We start from the raw sequence: 16,735 nt of genomic DNA, 5'->3' as shown, positions 1-16,735 counted from the left end.
AAGAGCACAAAAGAACAATAGAATAACTCCACTTCTGGGTATATATCCAAAAGAATTGAAAGCAAGGACCTGAACAAATATTTGTACACCAACATCTATAGCAGCATTATTCACAATATCCAAAAGATGAAAACAATCCAAATGCCCATCAACAGATGAATGAATAAACAAAAATGTGGTATATTCACAAGAAGGACTATTACTTAGCCATAAAAAGGAATGATGGGCCTGGCACGGTGGCTCAAGTCTGTAATCCCAGCACTTTGGGAGGCCAAGGTAGGCAGATCATTTGAGGCCAGGAGTTTGAGACAAGCCTGGGCAACATAGCAGGACTCTGTCTCTACAAAAAATTTTAAAAAATTAGCCGAGTGTGGTAGCACAGGCCAGTGGTCCTAGCTACTTGGTAGGCTGAAGTGGGAGGATCACTTGAAACCAGAAATTCAAGGCTACAGTGAGTCATGATGGCACCACTGCACTCCAACCTAGGCAACCAAGTAAGATTACCCTATTTCCAAAAAAAAAAAAAAAAAGTAGGCAAAAGAAAAACTGGATGCAGTGGCACATACCTGTAGTCCCAGCTACTGGGGAGGCTGAGACAGAAGGATTGCTTGAGCCCAGAAGTTCAAGTCCAGCCTGGGCAATATAGCAAGACCCTGTCTCTAAAAAACAGTAAAAATAACCCAAACCAGACACTCCACTAAACAAACATACGAAAAAATGGTCAACATCATACATCATTAGGAAATTACAAATTAAAATGAGATACCACTATAAATTTGTTAGAATGGCCCAAATCTTAAAACTTTGACAATGCTAAATGTTAGGGAGGATGTGGGGCAAAAGGAACTCTCATTCATTGCCAGTGGGAATACAAAATGGTGAAGCTATCTGAGAAGACAATTTGGCAGTTTCTCGCAAAGCTAAACACAATCTTATTATACGATCTAGTAAATCCCCTGGTATTTACTCAAGTGAGTTGAAACTTTATGTCCACCCCCAAACCTGCACATGAATGTTTACAGCAGCTTTCTTCATAATTACCAAAACTTGGGAGCAACCAAGATGTCCTTCAACAGGTAAATGGATAAGCAAACAATGGTACATCCACAGAGTGGAATATTATTCAGCAATAAAAAGAAATGGGCTATCAACCATGGAAAGACATGGAGGAGCCTTAAATACATATTGCTAAGTGAAAGAAATTAGTTTGAAAGGTTACATACTATATGATTCCAACTATATGACATTCTGAAAAAGGCAACAATAAAAAGATCAGCGGTTGTCAGGAGTTTGGGGTGAGGGAGGGATAAACAGATGGTGGGGCACATGGGATTTTTAGGTTAGTAAAACCGGTATTATAATGGTGGACACGACTGGCCAGGCGCGGTGGCTCATGCTTATAATCCCAGCACTTTGGGAGGTCTGGGCAGGTGAATCACCTGAGGTTGGGAGTTTGGGACCAGCCTGGCCAACATGGTGAAATCCCGTCTCTATTTTTTTTTTTTTTTTTTTTTGAGACGGAGTCTGGCTCTGTGGCCCAGGGTGGAGTGCAGTGGCCGGATCTCAGCTCACTGCAAGCTCCGCCTCCCGGGTTTACGCCATTCTCCTGCCTCAGCCTCCCGAGTAGCTGGGACTACAGGCGCCCACCATCTCACCCGGCTAGTTTTTTGTATTTTTTTAGTAGAGACGAGGTTTCACCGGGTTAGCCAGGATGGTTTCGATCACCTGACCTCGTGATCCGCCCGTCTCGGCCTCCCAAAGTGCTGGGATTACAGGCTTGAGCCACCGCGCCCGGCCCCCGTCTCTATTAAAAATTTAAAAATTAGCCAGGCATGGTGGCACGCGCCTGCAGTCCCAGCTACTCGGAAGGTTGAGGCATGAGAATCACTTGAACCCAGGAGGCGGAGGTTGCAGTGAGCCGAGATCATGCCACTGCATTCCAGCCTGGGCAACAGAGCATGACTGTGCCTCAAAAAATAATAAAAAATAATGGTAGACGGCTGGGCACGGTGGCTCACGCCTGTAATCCCAGCACTTTGGGAGGCTGAGGTGGGCGGATCATGAGGTCAGGAGATCGAGACCACGGTGAAACCCCATCTCTACTAAAAATACAAAAAATTAGCCGGGCACAGTGGTGGGCGCCTGTAGTCCCAGCAACTCGGAAGGCTCAGGCAGGAGAATGGCATGAACCCAGGAGGCTGAGCCTGCAGTGAGCCGAGATGGCGCCACTGCACTCCAGCCTGGGAGACAGAGCAAGACTGTCTCAAAAAAAATAAAATGAAATTGGTGGACACGACATAATTGTCAAAAACCATAGAATTGTACAACACGAAAAGTAAGCGCTAATGTAAACTATGAACTTTAGTTAATAATAACATCAATATTGGTTCATAAATCGTAATATACCACAATAATGCAAGATATTAAAATTAAGGGAAACAGGGTGGGTGGGGAGAGGTGCAAGGGAGGTAAGGGTATATGAGAACTCTCTGTACTTTATGCCCAATTTCTCTGTAAACCTAAAACTTCTCTAAAAAATAAAGTCTATTAATTTTTTTAAAAAAGGAATGAAGTATTGATACATGCTGAAATATGAATGAATAATGAAAATACCATACTAAGTCAAAGAAGCCAGACAGAAAAGGCTACATATTATTTGATTCCAATGATATGAAATACCCAGCAGAGTTAAATCCACAGAGACAGAAAGCAGTTTAGTGGTTGCCAGGAGCCGGGCGGGAGTAGTGGGAAATGAGGTGTGACTGCCTAATGGGTTGATGAAAATGTTCTGGAACTATACATATAGTGATGATGCTTGTACAACATTGTAAATGTACAAAATGACCCTGAATTATATATTTTTTAAATGGGGCCGGGCGCGGTGGCTCACGCCTGTAATCCCAGCACTTTGGGAGGCAGAGGCAGGTGGATCACTTGAAGTCCGGAGTTCGAGACCAGCCTGGCCAACATGGTAAAACCCTGTCTCTACTAAAAATACAAAAATTAGCAGGGTATGGTGGCACATGCCTGCAGTCCAACCTACTCGGGATGCTGAGGCAGGAGAATTGCTTGAACCTGGGATAGACGTTACATTGAGCTGAGGTCGGGCCACTGCACTCCAGCCTCAGCAATAGGGCAAGACTCTTGTCTCAAAATAAATAAATAAATAATAAAATGGTGAACTTTATAGTATGTGAATTATATATTTTTAAAATGCAACAAATCAAGTAGTCTCTCTAATGAAAACCATTACATTTACAGCTCATTTGGAAATTGAATTAACAACCTTTAACTTGTTTATAATGACAATGAATGTTTCTAATAATTAAAACTTTTTTTTTTTTTGAGATGGAATTTTGTTCTCATTACCCAGACTGGAGTGCAATGGCATGATCTTGGCTCACTGCAACCTCTGCCTTCTGGGTTCAAGCAATTCTTCTGCCTCAGCCTCCCAAGTAGCTGGGGTTACAGGCATGTGCCACCACACCCAGCTAATTTTTGTAGTTTTAGTAGAGATGGGGTTTCACCATGCTGGCCAGGCTGGTCTCAAACTCCCAACCTCAGGTGATCCGCCCCCCTTGGCCTCCCAAAGTGCTGGGATTACAGGTGTGAGCCACCGCACCCAGCCATAAAACTTTTTTAAAAAGATCTCAGGAGTCAACTTGAAAGATCACCTATTGGTCAGGCGCGGCCTGGGCGACAGAGCGAGACTCCATCTCAAAAAAAAAAAAAAAAAAGAAAGATCACCTATTAACTAAAGTTAGGATAAACTGAATATCAATTATGATAATAACTATAATTGATTAAAACATACATTGAAATATATTGCTATGGTTTGAATGTCCCCTCCAAAACTCATGATGAAATGTATTAATTTATTCAGAGACAGGGTCTTGCTCTGTCACCCAGACTGGAGTGCAGTGGCACTATCATAGTGCACTGCAGCCTAAAACTCCTGGGGTCAGAGGATCCTTCCACTTCAGCCTCCTGAGTAGCTGGGACTATAGGTACACCACACCACCACACCCAGTTAATTTTTAAATTTTTTGTAGAGACAGGATCTTGCTATGTTGCCCAGGCTGGTCTCAAATACCTGACCTCATCCTCCTCCCTGGCCTCCCAAAGTGTGTAAGCCACCACCATGCCCAGCTTTCATGTTGAAACGTAATTGCCAATGTAACAGTACTGGGAGGTAGGGCCTCTAAGAGGTGATTAGGTCAATGGTGGCTTCATGCTGTTATGGTGGAGTTAGTTATCATGGGAGTTAGTTATCCTAATAAAGGAAGGAGTTCAGTCTTCTCTTTCTCTCTCTCTCTCATCTCATGCATGCACCTTCTGCCCTTCCACTATGGAATGACCCTCACCAGATGCTGGCACCATGCTCTTGGACTTCCCAGCCTCCAGAACCATAAGCCAAATCAACTTCTTTTCTTTATAAATTACCCAGTCTATGGTATTCTGTTACGACAAGAGAAAAGGGACTAAGACATTGATTGATTGATTGATTGATTGATTGAGACTGAGTCTCACTCTTTCATCCAGTGAATGCAGTGGTGTGATCTCAGCTCACTGCAACCTCTGCTTCCCAGGCTCAAGGGATTCTCCTGCCTCAGCCTCCTGAGTAGCTGGGAATATAGGCAACTGCCACCACGCCAGGCTAATTTTTTTTTTGTATTTTTAGTAAAGACAAGGTTTCGCCATGTTAGCCAGACTGGTCTTGAACTCCTGACCTCAGGTGATCCATCCGCCTTGGCCTCCCAAAGTGCTGGGATTATAGGTGTGAGCCACCATGCCCGGCCCTAAGACATATATTTAAATCGATGAGTTTATAATGATACTGAAAAAGCAAAACAGTCCTCACTGGTCATCTTTGGAGAATGCTAAAAAAATAAATCATCATTCTGAAAGCTGGTATATAAGGTGAAAAAAAATCAAGCTTTTATGCTGGCTTTCCTATATAAACTGTACCTCAGGATAAGCAAACAGTTGATATGAGGAAATTTCTCTTTATGGAAGTATTACAGTTAACAAAGAAAAATGAAAGAAATAGACAATTACCATTTTGCAATCCCTAATGAATTAACTTAGGTAATCATATTCAATGGCTGATATCACAAAAAGAAAGAACACTAGGCACCATATACTTCCTAACATAAACATACACTATTACCTATGAAATTGTCTTGCAAAAAAAAAAAAATAATAATAATCCAACCTGAATCTGATTAAGCCTCATCTAACTACCAATTCACAGGAAGCACAGGGAACTTGGGAAAATGTTAAACATCTCAGGAATGCAATGAGCAAAATTCAGGTTATAGTAAACTCTTTCGAAGCCAATTTCTTCAAAAATAATTGAAAATGCGAGGGAAAAAAAGGGGGAGCCTACAGATCAAATAAGACTTAAGACATATATAAACCAGTTGCAATATATGGACCATATATGGATTCTTATTTTATTTTATTTTATTTTTTAGATGGAGCCTTGCTCTGTCGCCCAGGCTGGAGTACAGTGGCGCAATCTCAGCTCACTACAACCTCTGGCTCCCAGGTTCAAGTGATTCTCCTGCCTCAGCCTCCCAAGTAGTTGGGATTACAGGTGTGAGCCATCATGTCTGGCTAATTTTTGTATTTTTAATAGAGATGAGGTTTCACCATGTTGGCCAGGCTGGTCTTGAACTCCTGGCTTCCAGTGATCTGCCCACTTTGGCCTCCCAAAGTGCTGGGATTATAGGCATGAGCCACCACACCCGGCCATGGACTCTAATTTTTAAAAAGTATAGGACAATTGGGGAAATAAGAACACTAGTTGGATATTTTATGATATCAAGAAATTACTGTTCACTTTGGGAGGCCGAGTCACTTGAGGTCAGGAGTTTAAGACTAGGCTGGCAAGCATGGTGAAATCCCATCTCTACTAAAAATACAAAAAAATTAGCCGGGCATGGTGGTGCACGCCTGAAATCCCAGCTACTCAGGAAGCTGAGGCAGGAGAATTGCTTGAACCCGGGAGGCAGAGGTTGCAGTGAGCTGAGATCATGCCATTGCACTCCAGCCTGGGCAACAGAGCCAGACTCCATCTCAAAAACAAAACAAAACCAAAAACAGAAGTTACTGTTAAATTTTTTAGGTTGCATATGTGATTTTTTTTAAGTGATCTTATCTTTTAAAAATACATACTGGCCGGGTACTATGGCTTGCGCTTATAATCCCAGCTCTATTTAGGGAGGCTGAGGTGGGTGGATCACTTGAGATCAGGAGTTCAAGACCAGCTTGGCCAAGATGGCAAAACCCTGTCACTACTAAAAATATAAAATTAGCTGGGTGTGGTGGTGGGTGCCTTTCGTCCCAGCTACTCGGGAGGCTGAGGCAGGAGAATCACTTGAAATGGGGAGGCAGAGATTACAGTGAGCCAAGATTGTGCCACTGCACTCCAGCCTGGGTGACAGAGCAAAACTCTATCTGAAAAATAATAAAATAAATAAATTAATTAATTAATTAAATACATACTGAAATATTTATGGAGGAAATCATATACTTGAAATTTGCTTCAAAATAGTCAGTGTAGGGGTTTGGGGGTGGGTGGAGGATAGGTGAGGTAAACATGAAAGAAGCTTGGCCATGAATTGATGATAACTGTTGAGGTAGGCTAATGGAGTTTATTATTCTGTTATCTCTACTCTTGTATATATTTGAAAATTGCCATAATATAAAATTATAAAATAAGTAATATATGCTTATATATGTAGAGAATATTTCTGGAAAACTATACAAGATACTGGTTACAGTAATTGCCTTTAGGAAGGGGAAGTAGGCCTATGAGACAGGGATGGGGGAGTCAAGACTTTCTTCTCACTGTACAATTTTTTTTTTTTTTTTTTTTTTTGAGACGGAGTCTCGCTGTGTCTCCCGAGCTGGAGTGCAGTGGCCGTATCTCAGCTCACTGCAAGCTCTGCCTCCCGGGTTCACGCCATTCTCCTGCCTCAGCCTCCCGAGTAGCTGGGACTACAGGCGCCGCCACCTCGCCCGGCTAGTTTTTTGTATTTTTTAGTAGAGACGGGGTTTCTCTATGTTCGCCAGGATGGTCTTGATCTCCTGACCTCGTGATCCGCCCGTCTCGGCCTCCCAAAGTGCTGGGATTACAGGCTTGAGCCACCGCGCCCGGCCTCACTGTACAATTATTATATTACCCACAGAATAAATTAATTGAATTATTTTAACAGTCAAAATGAGTAAATAATTACATATTTTCCCCTCTCTACCAAATAATTAATCATTAGACTACCGACATGCTCTAATATATCCTGTTCTGTCATAACTGTTCTTGACTGCACATTATACACTTCAGCTACCATCCATTTCTGTAGTCACTTTTACAGCTTTTAAAATTTTCAGCAAAAGTTCTTACTTTCACTGTCTCTTCCCCTCAAATATCATTCCCTTTTTCATCCCACTCCAATCTGGTTTCCCTCCTCCCCACTCTCCCAAAACTCCCTCTGTCAAGGTCACCAGTAAGTTACATGTTGCTAAATCTAACAGACACTCTGCATTTAAGTTGCTCAGCCTGTCAATAGCATTTGGCATAGTTGGCCATTGCTGTTACCATACACTACCCCTTCTCAAATTCCAAGATACCACATTTTTCCTCTATTCAACCTCTAAACACTGAAATATTCCAAGGTTGAGTCTTAAGCTTTCTTTCACTTCTCCATCGACATTCTCTCCTTAGCTGAGTTCTTCCACTCCCGTGGCTTTAAATACCACCTATTGCTAATGTCTCCAAAATTTACATCTCTAACCCTGACCTCTCCTCTGAGGGCCAGATCCATATATCCAACTGCCTACTAGGTATCCTACACTTGGATGTCTAATAGGAATTTATTTATTTATTTATTTATTTATTTATTTATTTATTTACTTTTGAGACGGAGTCTCTCTGTGGCCCAGGCTGCAGTGCAGTGGTGCGATCTCGGCTCACTGCAACCTCCGCCTCCCGGGTTCAAGCGATTCTCCTGCCTCAGCCTCCCTAGTAGCTGGGATTACAGACATGAGCCACCACGCCCGGCTAATTTTTGTATTTCAGTAGAGACGGGGTTTCACCATGTTGGCCAGGCTCAGGTGATCCACCTGCCTCCGCCTCCCAAAGTGCTGGGATTATAGGGGTGAGCCACCGTCCCCGGCAGTTCTGTCACCTGCCGCAGGGTCCCCTGTTAACCTTGTTTCTCCTTCCCTACTTCACACTCCCCTCTTCTCTCTCAACTCCTCGGGCTCTGCCCCACACTCCCCGGTTACGTCAGTTCCTCCACCTCCACCTCCACCTCCCTCTAACCTTCTGCCTCAAGTTACCCACCGCCCCCCTCAGCCTCAGGTACCGCTTCTCTGTGGTTCTCTCTCCTCTATCTCAGGTTCCCCTGCTTCCACCTCAGTTCTTTCCACAGCTTCTAACCATGTGTTCCCAGTCCACAACCTCCCGGCCAGACTCTACCCGGCTGCTCCAGCGTCAGCGCCCCCAGGCGGCGGATGCCTTCCTCGTCCAGCTCCCACTGCTCCGCCATCTCCTCCCGCCGCTCACCTGCCGCCGCCCGCGAGAACACCCGGCGCGCGCCAGGTCCCGCCCACTGCCACGCCCCCAACCCCCACCTCCCGCGCGCCACCGTGACCCCGGGAGCCGTTATTGGCCGGGTCACAAGCCCGTCCGCCCGCAGCTGAAGCCGCGACCATGGTACGGAGCCCGCCCTGGCGGGGGCGCCAAAAGCACCAAAGCGGCGAATGGGGGTCGTTGTGGCCAAGGATTAGGGCTACGTGGTGCGAGACCTGGTCTGGGGAACGGGGGAGAGCGAGGGGCCCCCACCTGGGAAGGATTAGGGGGCTTGGCTCTGAGGAGTTAGAAGAACGCGGTCTTGAGGGAATGAAGTGTTCTGGCTCTGAGAATGTGGGGAACTCCGGGTCTGAGGGCTGGGGGTGTGCCCCTTTGACGGGAGGTCTTCACATCTCAGCGCTGGGGGATGCTGACTCTGGGGCAAGGAAAGGGTGTGTGTGAAGGGGGGGATCCAGATCTGAAGGACTGGAGCGTGGGGAGAGAACTCTAAGGCGTAATGGGGAGCTCCAGATCTGAAAGGTTGGGAATCCTGGCTCTAAGGAGTTGTGGTCCTGTCTTTAGAGTATGAGGCGGTTCTAGCTCTAGAAATTGAGTTGGACGGGCTGGGAGCGGTGGCTCACGCCTGTAATCCCAGCACTTTGGTAGGCCGAGGTGGGCGGATCACCTGAGGTCAGGAGTTCAAGACCAGCCTGGCCAAGATGGTGAAACCCTATCTCTACTAAAAATACAAAAATTAGTTGGGCGTGGTGACACGGCCTGTAGTCCCAGCTACTCGGGAGGCTGAGGCAGGAGAATTGCTTGAACCCGGGAGGTGGAGGTTGCAGTGAACCGAGATTGCGCCACTGCACTCCAGCCTGGGCAACCTGGGTGACAGAGCCAGACCTTGTCTCAAAAAAACACAAGAAGAAGAAGAAGAAATTTACTTGGACGGAGCTTCTTTGAGGTAGAGGGATCAGCGTGGGAAAGAGAGAAGCTCTTTGTAATGGGGTGGGGATGACTGCTTTAGGGCTATCCCGTTTCCTGAAGTCAGTCTGGCAAGAAGCCTTTTGTCTTTCAAGCACCACAGGTCCCCCTAAGCTTGCCTGTGACTGAGGGCTGTCCCCAGACTGGGATAGCTCTGCACTAAGCAGCCCTTGAGCAGTCTTTGGGAAAGAACAGCTGCATCCCTAACCCCTACCCTTACTCCAGCAGGCACTTCTTGAGAGCCCACCTGTGGATGGGACATGTATGTAAGAAGGAGCCAGGACCCTCTTGTCACACCCTATTCTTAACAAGAAAAGAGGAACTGAGACCAGAACTGGGGATCACCTGCGAGGAGTAGGTTTTCTTTGGCATCCAACATCTGCACACTCTCAGCACCCCCTACTGAGCTCTCAGCCACCTTTAAGGAGAACAGCAAGCAGAATCAAGAGTCCTTCCTTGCATATTTATGCTTTCTGGTCTAGGTGGGACCCTTAGTCACTCCATGTGTCACGTTCAGCCTTTTCCTGAACATGAACTTGTAGAAGGGCTTTTGGAAGGGCTGGGACTTAGAATCCTAGGTTAGCTCATTAGATTGATTTTTCTGGCTCTGCTTCTGTCAGTTTATGAAGTCATTTCACAATTTGTCATCTTTCTCTTAATACCCCCTTGAACTCTTCTAGTCTCAAATATGGCATATATAATTGCTCTTCCTTATGTCTGAATATTTAGACTAGGCTTGCTGTGGGAGAGATGCCCATCCCATTCTTTCTTACATGCATTTATTTTCTTTCCTTAGCTGTCAGAATAGGAAATGCAGGTTCTTTCTGGAGCAGGGAGGGAGCTTTTCCTTTCTTAAGTAATCACCTCTTACTTTAACACTCTTTTTCACCCACAAACGTCTTAATGCAATTTTATAAACATTCAGAAAGATTGAAAGAATTGTACAGTGAGCACCATATATCCACCATCTACATTCTACAATCAACATTTTGCTCATATTTGTTTTATTACATGTCCATCTAGCAATCCTATCTATCCATCAATCTGTCTTTTTAAAATTCATCTCAAGATAAATTGAAGATATCAGTACATTGCAGTCCCATCACTTCAGCATGCATAATTTGTAATTAGAATTTGATATTGTTTTATGGTTCTTTTTAGGTAAAATTCTATATACTATTTACTAGCCTTTAAAAAATGTTTTTACAAGGGTAGTGCCCTTTATTTTAAAATTTGATATGGATGGTTTGTATGTTTGATGGCTCTCTACTTTTCCATCATATTAATAAACTAGGTCATCTTGAAGCAAAGACGACAATTTACTTATAAATAGATGACCTTAAAATATTTTTTTTCGGCCGGGTGCGGTGGTTCAAGCCTATAATCCCAGCACTTTGGGAGGCCGAGACGGGCGGATCACAAGGTCAGGAGATCGAGAACATCCTGGCTAACATGGTGAAATCCCGTCTCTACTAAAAAATACAAAAAAACTAGCAGGGCGCGGTGGCAGGCACCTGTAGTCCCAGCTACTCTGGAGGCTGAGGCAGGAGAATGGCGTAAGCCCGGGAGGCGGAGCCTGCAGTAAGCTGAGATCCAGCCACTGCACCCCAGCCTGGGCGACAGAGCGAGACTCCGTCTCAAAAAAAAAAATACATATTTTTTTTCAACAACCTCTTGTCCAACAGATGTACAGATGACCTTAAACTTTTAACAATGAGCTGAGGAAGGTTAGTGATCTTTGCTGCCTTTGTATATATGAAAAGGTATCTACAGCATTCATCCCCCAGTAATGTAATGTCTCTGCAGGTAAGATCCCAAGAGAGTTCTGCATGTGCTCCATAGAATGGACAGTACCTCATCTATTTTTTTTAACAGATTTATTGAGATATAATTCACATACCTTATAATTCACACATTTTAATATGTACAATTTAGTGGGTTTTAGTATGTTCAGAGTTGAGCAACTGTCATCACAATCAATTTTAGAACGTTTTCACCATCTCCAAAAGAAATCCCATTCTCATTAGTAGTCACACCCCATCTCCCCATAGCCTCTCCAGCCCTAGGCAACCATTAATCTATTTTCTATCTCTAGAAATTTGCGTTGTCTGCACATTGCATGTGGATGGAATCATATGTGATTTTTTGTGTTTGGATTCTTTCCCTTGGCATAATGTTTCAAGTTTCATCCATGTTGTTATCATGTATCAGTACTTCATTCCTTTTTATTTTTTATTTTTTTAGAGATGTGCCTCGCTCTGTCGCCCGGGCTGGAGTGCAATGGCATGATCACAGCTCACTGCAGCCTCAAACTCCTGGGCTCAAGTGAATCTCCTGCCTCAATCTCCCAAAGTGCTGGGATTACAAGCACGAGCCACCATGTTCATCCCATTCCTTCTTATTGACAAACAATATTCCATTTATGGATATACTACATTTTATTTACTCATCTGTCAGTTGATGGACGTTAGGTTTATTCCTGCCTTTTGGCTATTATGTTCTTGAACATTAGTCTAGAAATTTTGGTGTGGACATACGTCTTTATTTCTCTTAAGTGCACACCTAGGAGTGGAATTGCTGGCTCATAGTAGAATAACTCCATGCTTAACATTTTCAGGACTCACCAAACTGTTTTCCAAAGTGCCTGCACCATTTTACACCTCCACCAGCAGTGCATGGGGGTCCTGGTTTCTTTGTCGACACTTGTTATTATCTATTGTTTTCATTCTAGCCATACTAATGGGTGTGAAGTAGCATTTTGTTGTGGGTTTTGATTTGCATTTTTCTGATGACTAAGGATGTTGAGCATCTTTTTTCGTGCTATTGGTCATTTGTATATATTCTTTGGAGAAATGTCTATTTAGATGCTGGGCCAATTTTCGAATTTGGTTGTCTTTTTATTATTGAGTTTATGAGTTCTTTATATATTCTAAAAACAATTTTTTTTATCAGACAAATGATTTGCAAATATTTTGTTCCATTTCTGTGGGTTAAAAAGGATTTTATAGTTTTAAGTCTGTGTTTCACTTGGAGCTAATTTTTGTCTGTGGGGTGAGGTGGGTGTCCAACTTTATTATTATTGTTATTATATTTTATGCATATGGATGGGCAGTTGTCCCAGCACCACTTTTTATAAGGACTATTCTTTATCCATTGAATCATCTTGAATCACTTATCAAAATTCAATTGATCATAAATGTAAGGGTTTTATTCTGTACTCTCAATTCTATTCCACTTATCTTTATATTTATCCTTATGCCAGTAGCACACTGTCTTGATCTAGCTTTGTAATAAGTTTTTTTTTTTTTTTTTTGAGACGGAGTCTCGCTCTGTCACCCAGGCTGGAGTGCAGTGGCGCAATCTCGGCTCACTGCAAGCTCCACCTCCCGGGTTCATGCCATTCTCCTATCTCAGCCTCCTGAGTAGCTGGGACTACAGGCGCCCGCCACCATGCCCGGCCAATTTTTTTGTATTTTTAGTAGAGACGGGATTTCACCATGTTAGCCAGGATGGTCTTGATCTCCTGACCTCGTGATCTGCCCGCCTCGGTCTCCAAAAGTGCTGGGATTACAGGCGTGACCACCCCGCCCGGCCTGTAATAAGTTTTAAAAGTGGGGGATGTGAGGGCGATCTGACTGTGACATCTGTCACTTCATTGATTGCCAGGGTTGATTTGGCTGATCTGGCTGGCTAGGTGGGTGTCCCCCCTCTTCCCTCACTGCTCCATGTGCATCCCTCCTGAAGCTGCGTGCTCAGTCAAAGAGGACGACCATCCCCAATAAAGGAGGACCTGTCTTCAGTCAAGGGTATACAAGTATCTGCTCTTCTTAGCTAGAACCTCCAAACAAGTTCTCAAGGTCCATTGTAGGAGCACGTAGGGTAGTCAAGCTTCCAAGACTTCAGACACATCCTAATAAGGCACTGCATGTGGCAGTCTGCCTTTACAAAAAAAAAAAAAAGTGGGAAGTGTGACTTCTTAAACATTGTTCTCCTTTTTTCAAGACTGTTTTAGCTATTCTGGGTCCCTTGTATGTTCATATGAATTTTAGCATCAGCTTTTCAATTTTTGCAAAAAGTCAGGATTTTCACAGAGATTGTGTTGAATTTGTAAATCAATTGGGAGACTATTGTCATCCTAACGATATTAAATCTTCCAATCCATGAGCATCAAATATTTTTTCATTTATTTAGGTCTTTTAAATTTTCACAATGTTTTGAAGTTTTCAGTGTACATGCATTTCATTCTTTTGTTAAATTTATTCCTAAGTATGTTATTTTTGATGCTATTGTAAATGGAATTGAATTGTTTTCTTAATTTCACTTTCAGAGTGTTCATTACTAAAGTATAAAAATACAACATTTTTTAATATTGCTCTGCATCTTTCAAACTTGTTGGGCTCATTTTTGTGTGTTGTTGTTGTTTGTTTTGTTTGTTTTTCTTTTTTGAGATAGGATCTTGCTCTGTTAGGCCAGAGTACAGTGTTACAATCATAGCTCACTGCAGCCTCAAACTCCTGGTCTCAAGCCATCTTCCCACCTCAGGCTCCCAAAGTGCTTGGATTATAGGTGTGAACCACCATGCCTGGCCTGGACTCATTTCTGATAGTTTTCTGGTGAATTCCTTAGGATTTTTTACATACAAGATCATGTCATCAGCAAACAGAGATAGTTTATTTCTACCTTTTCAATCTGGATGCCTTTTTATTTCTTTTTCTTGCGTAGATCTCTTTTTCATTCCCCCTTTAGGAGGAGTTTGGCATGTCTCATGAATCATCAGAGGACTTGTTTCATTTCAACGTAGGGGGCTGGCATTTCTCGGTTCCCAGAAGCAAACTCTCTCAGTTTCCAGACTCCCTGCTGTGGAAAGAGGCTTCAGCCTTGACTTCTTCAGAAAGCCAGAGGCTATTTATTGACAGAGATGGTTCCACATTTAGGCACGTGCACTATTACCTCTACACCTCCAAACTCTCCTTCTCCAGTTGTGCGGAACTGAACTTGCTGTATGAGCAAGCATTGGGTTTGCAGCTGATGCCTTTGCTGCAGGTAAGATGCTCTTGTTTTCTGGGAGTGGTGGATCAGTAACATGGCTTTACATCACTAAATGTTGTTTTCTGTTATATATTGGTTGCTGAGATGACCCTCTTAATGGGCAAATGTAATAAGTATGTTAAAGTAATAAATAATTTCCTCATTAGTATAGGGGTGAGTAAAAAGGAAAAAAAGTAAAAAACAATACACTGAAATTACCTGCTTTTGTTTTTTTGAGACAGGGTGTCTGTTGCAATCACAGCTCACTGCAACCTCTACCTCCCAAGCCCAAAGGATCTTCCCGCCTCCCACCTCAGTCCCTCTGAGTAGCTGGGAACACAGGTGCATGCCACCATGCCCAGCCAATCCTTTCCATGTTGCCCAGATTGGTCTCGAACTCCTGGGCTCAAGTTATCCTCTCTAAGTGGCCTCCTTTAGTGCTCCCTTGGCCTCCCTAAGAGCTGGGATTACAGGCATGAGCCACCACACCCAGCCTACATATTCTTAATAAATGATTTCATCCCAACTGTGCTTTAGTTATACTAGCAGCCACCATGGACCCAGAATGGGATTTACTATCCACTGAGAGGGTGCCCCTGGCTCTTGAAAATCCTGTATTAAGCTGCTTCTTGTTTTTGTTTTTTGAATCTTAAAAGGAGAACACTTTAGACATTTTAGGATTTGCTATGTACATGACGTCTGAGATTTAAAATCTAAAAGATTTATCAAGAATATCACCTCTCATTGTGCCTGTTAGGTACACAAGATGCATTTACAGCAAAGCAAAAAGTTCTCATCTTGGGCCAAATGTCAAGAGAGAGAGAGAAAAAAACAAGTTCTGCAGAATCTTTCCTTTACTATCACTTCTTTGTGTTCCAAGAAACTTTATTATTATTATTATTATAAGAGCTTTAAATACCTTTACTTATAAACCATTAAAGTACTGCCAAAAAACATTACCTTTCCTTCCTAATTTTTCTCCAAGCCACAGAAATCATTTCTGTGACTGATCTTAAGTAGTTTATTCAGTAGTTTTTGAACAATTCTTTTTAACCTGGAAGAACTAAATATTACAACTGGGAAGGACTATTGACCATCCTCCATATTAATCCTACCGTCTATACAAGTTGTTTATTCCATCTCTATCAGCACTAACCTGACAAGCTGCAGTGTAGCTCAGTGAACCACCAACTGTACCTCAACACTTTTTAGAAGAAAATTGAAATAGACCATGCGTATCTGGGCCATGGAGGAATGAGAACATTTCATAGTGTATGTTTTTATGGATGCTTCTTACTAAATAATTCAGTGTTTTCTCTTAAAAGTCATTCTATAGTTGGAATATCAGAAATTCTTTTTTTTTTTCTTTGCGATGGAGTTTCACTCTTGTCACCCAGGCTGGAGTGCAATGGTGCAATCTCGGCTCACTGCAACTTCCGCCTCCCGGGTTCAAGTGATTCTCCTGCCTCAGCCTCCTGAGTAGCTGAGATTACAGGCACCCGCCACCACACCCGGCTAATTTTTGTGTTTTTAGTAGAGATGGGGTTTCACCGTGTTGGCCAGGCTGGTCTCGAACTCCTGACCCCAGGTTATCCATCCACCTCAGCCTCCCAAAGTGCTGGGATTATAGGCGTGAGCCACCGTGCCTCGCCTACAAATTCTTAATATATTCCCAGGCAAGTTGCTGTATTTTTTTTTTCTTTTTCTTTTTCAAGCTACCTTCTTGAATTTAATTGTTTTTTTCCAACTGCCCCAGGAATGGAGTACTAGAATTGTTTACAAGTGGCTTCAAAACCACTTAAATGGCCTGTCATGACAGGATTGCTGACGACTCTATGCCAAGGCATCATTCTGAGGTAGAAGGGAGGGAGTAACTTACTTGTTACAGAAAATCAGAGATCAAGGCAATTTTTTAAAGAACATTTTAAAGAATACAAGCCTATTGTACAGTGTATTAAGCCCTTTAACCCCTTTGCTGTCTTCACTTCCCAAATTGAAACAAAATATATCAAGGAAGCAGCTTTTTTTTTTTTTTTTTGAGATAGAGCCTTGCTCTGTCTCAGGCTGGAGTGCAATGGCGCTATCTCGGCTCACTGCAACCTCCGCCTCCTGAGTTCAAGCAATTCTCCTTCCTAAGGCTTCAAG

At 43.2% G+C, this 16,735-nt stretch overlaps 2 protein-coding genes across 10 annotated transcripts in view; one reads left to right on the top strand and one right to left on the bottom strand.

The window, feature by feature from the left end:
- LOC105491427 (leucine rich repeat containing 36) overlaps positions 1-8,601 on the bottom strand; it is a 57,109-nt gene extending 48,508 nt beyond the window's left edge. For 4 of the 5 annotated variants that reach the window (XM_011757843.2, XM_011757846.2, XM_011757842.2 and 1 more), the window contains exon 1: positions 8,486-8,593. In XM_011757843.2, coding sequence (XP_011756145.1) covers positions 8,486-8,555 — 70 coding nt within the window. In that variant the 5' untranslated portion in view covers positions 8,556-8,593. Of the gene's footprint in view, positions 1-8,485 lie in introns of all 5 variants that reach the window. The other variant, XM_011757841.2, reaches the window with a different exon arrangement.
- A 32-nt stretch (positions 8,602-8,633) lies between these two features.
- Positions 8,634-16,735, top strand: part of LOC105491430 (potassium channel tetramerization domain containing 19) — a 37,764-nt gene continuing 29,662 nt past the window's right edge. For 2 of the 5 annotated variants that reach the window (XM_024795928.2, XM_011757855.2), the window contains exons 1-2: positions 8,634-8,722; positions 14,309-14,605. In XM_024795928.2, the coding sequence (XP_024651696.2) occupies positions 8,720-8,722; positions 14,309-14,605 (300 nt within the window). In that variant the 5' untranslated portion in view covers positions 8,634-8,719. Of the gene's footprint in view, positions 8,806-9,787; positions 9,917-14,308; positions 14,606-16,735 lie in introns of all 5 variants that reach the window. The other 3 variants (XM_024795927.2, XM_011757857.3, XM_011757856.2) reach the window with 3 other exon arrangements.

This window comes from Macaca nemestrina, chromosome 18, assembly GCF_043159975.1.
Source record: "Macaca nemestrina isolate mMacNem1 chromosome 18, mMacNem.hap1, whole genome shotgun sequence".
Classification (NCBI taxonomy): Eukaryota; Metazoa; Chordata; class Mammalia; order Primates; family Cercopithecidae; genus Macaca; species Macaca nemestrina.
Note: the sequence above shows the minus strand (reverse complement) of the source record. Positions and strands in the feature narration are given on the sequence as shown.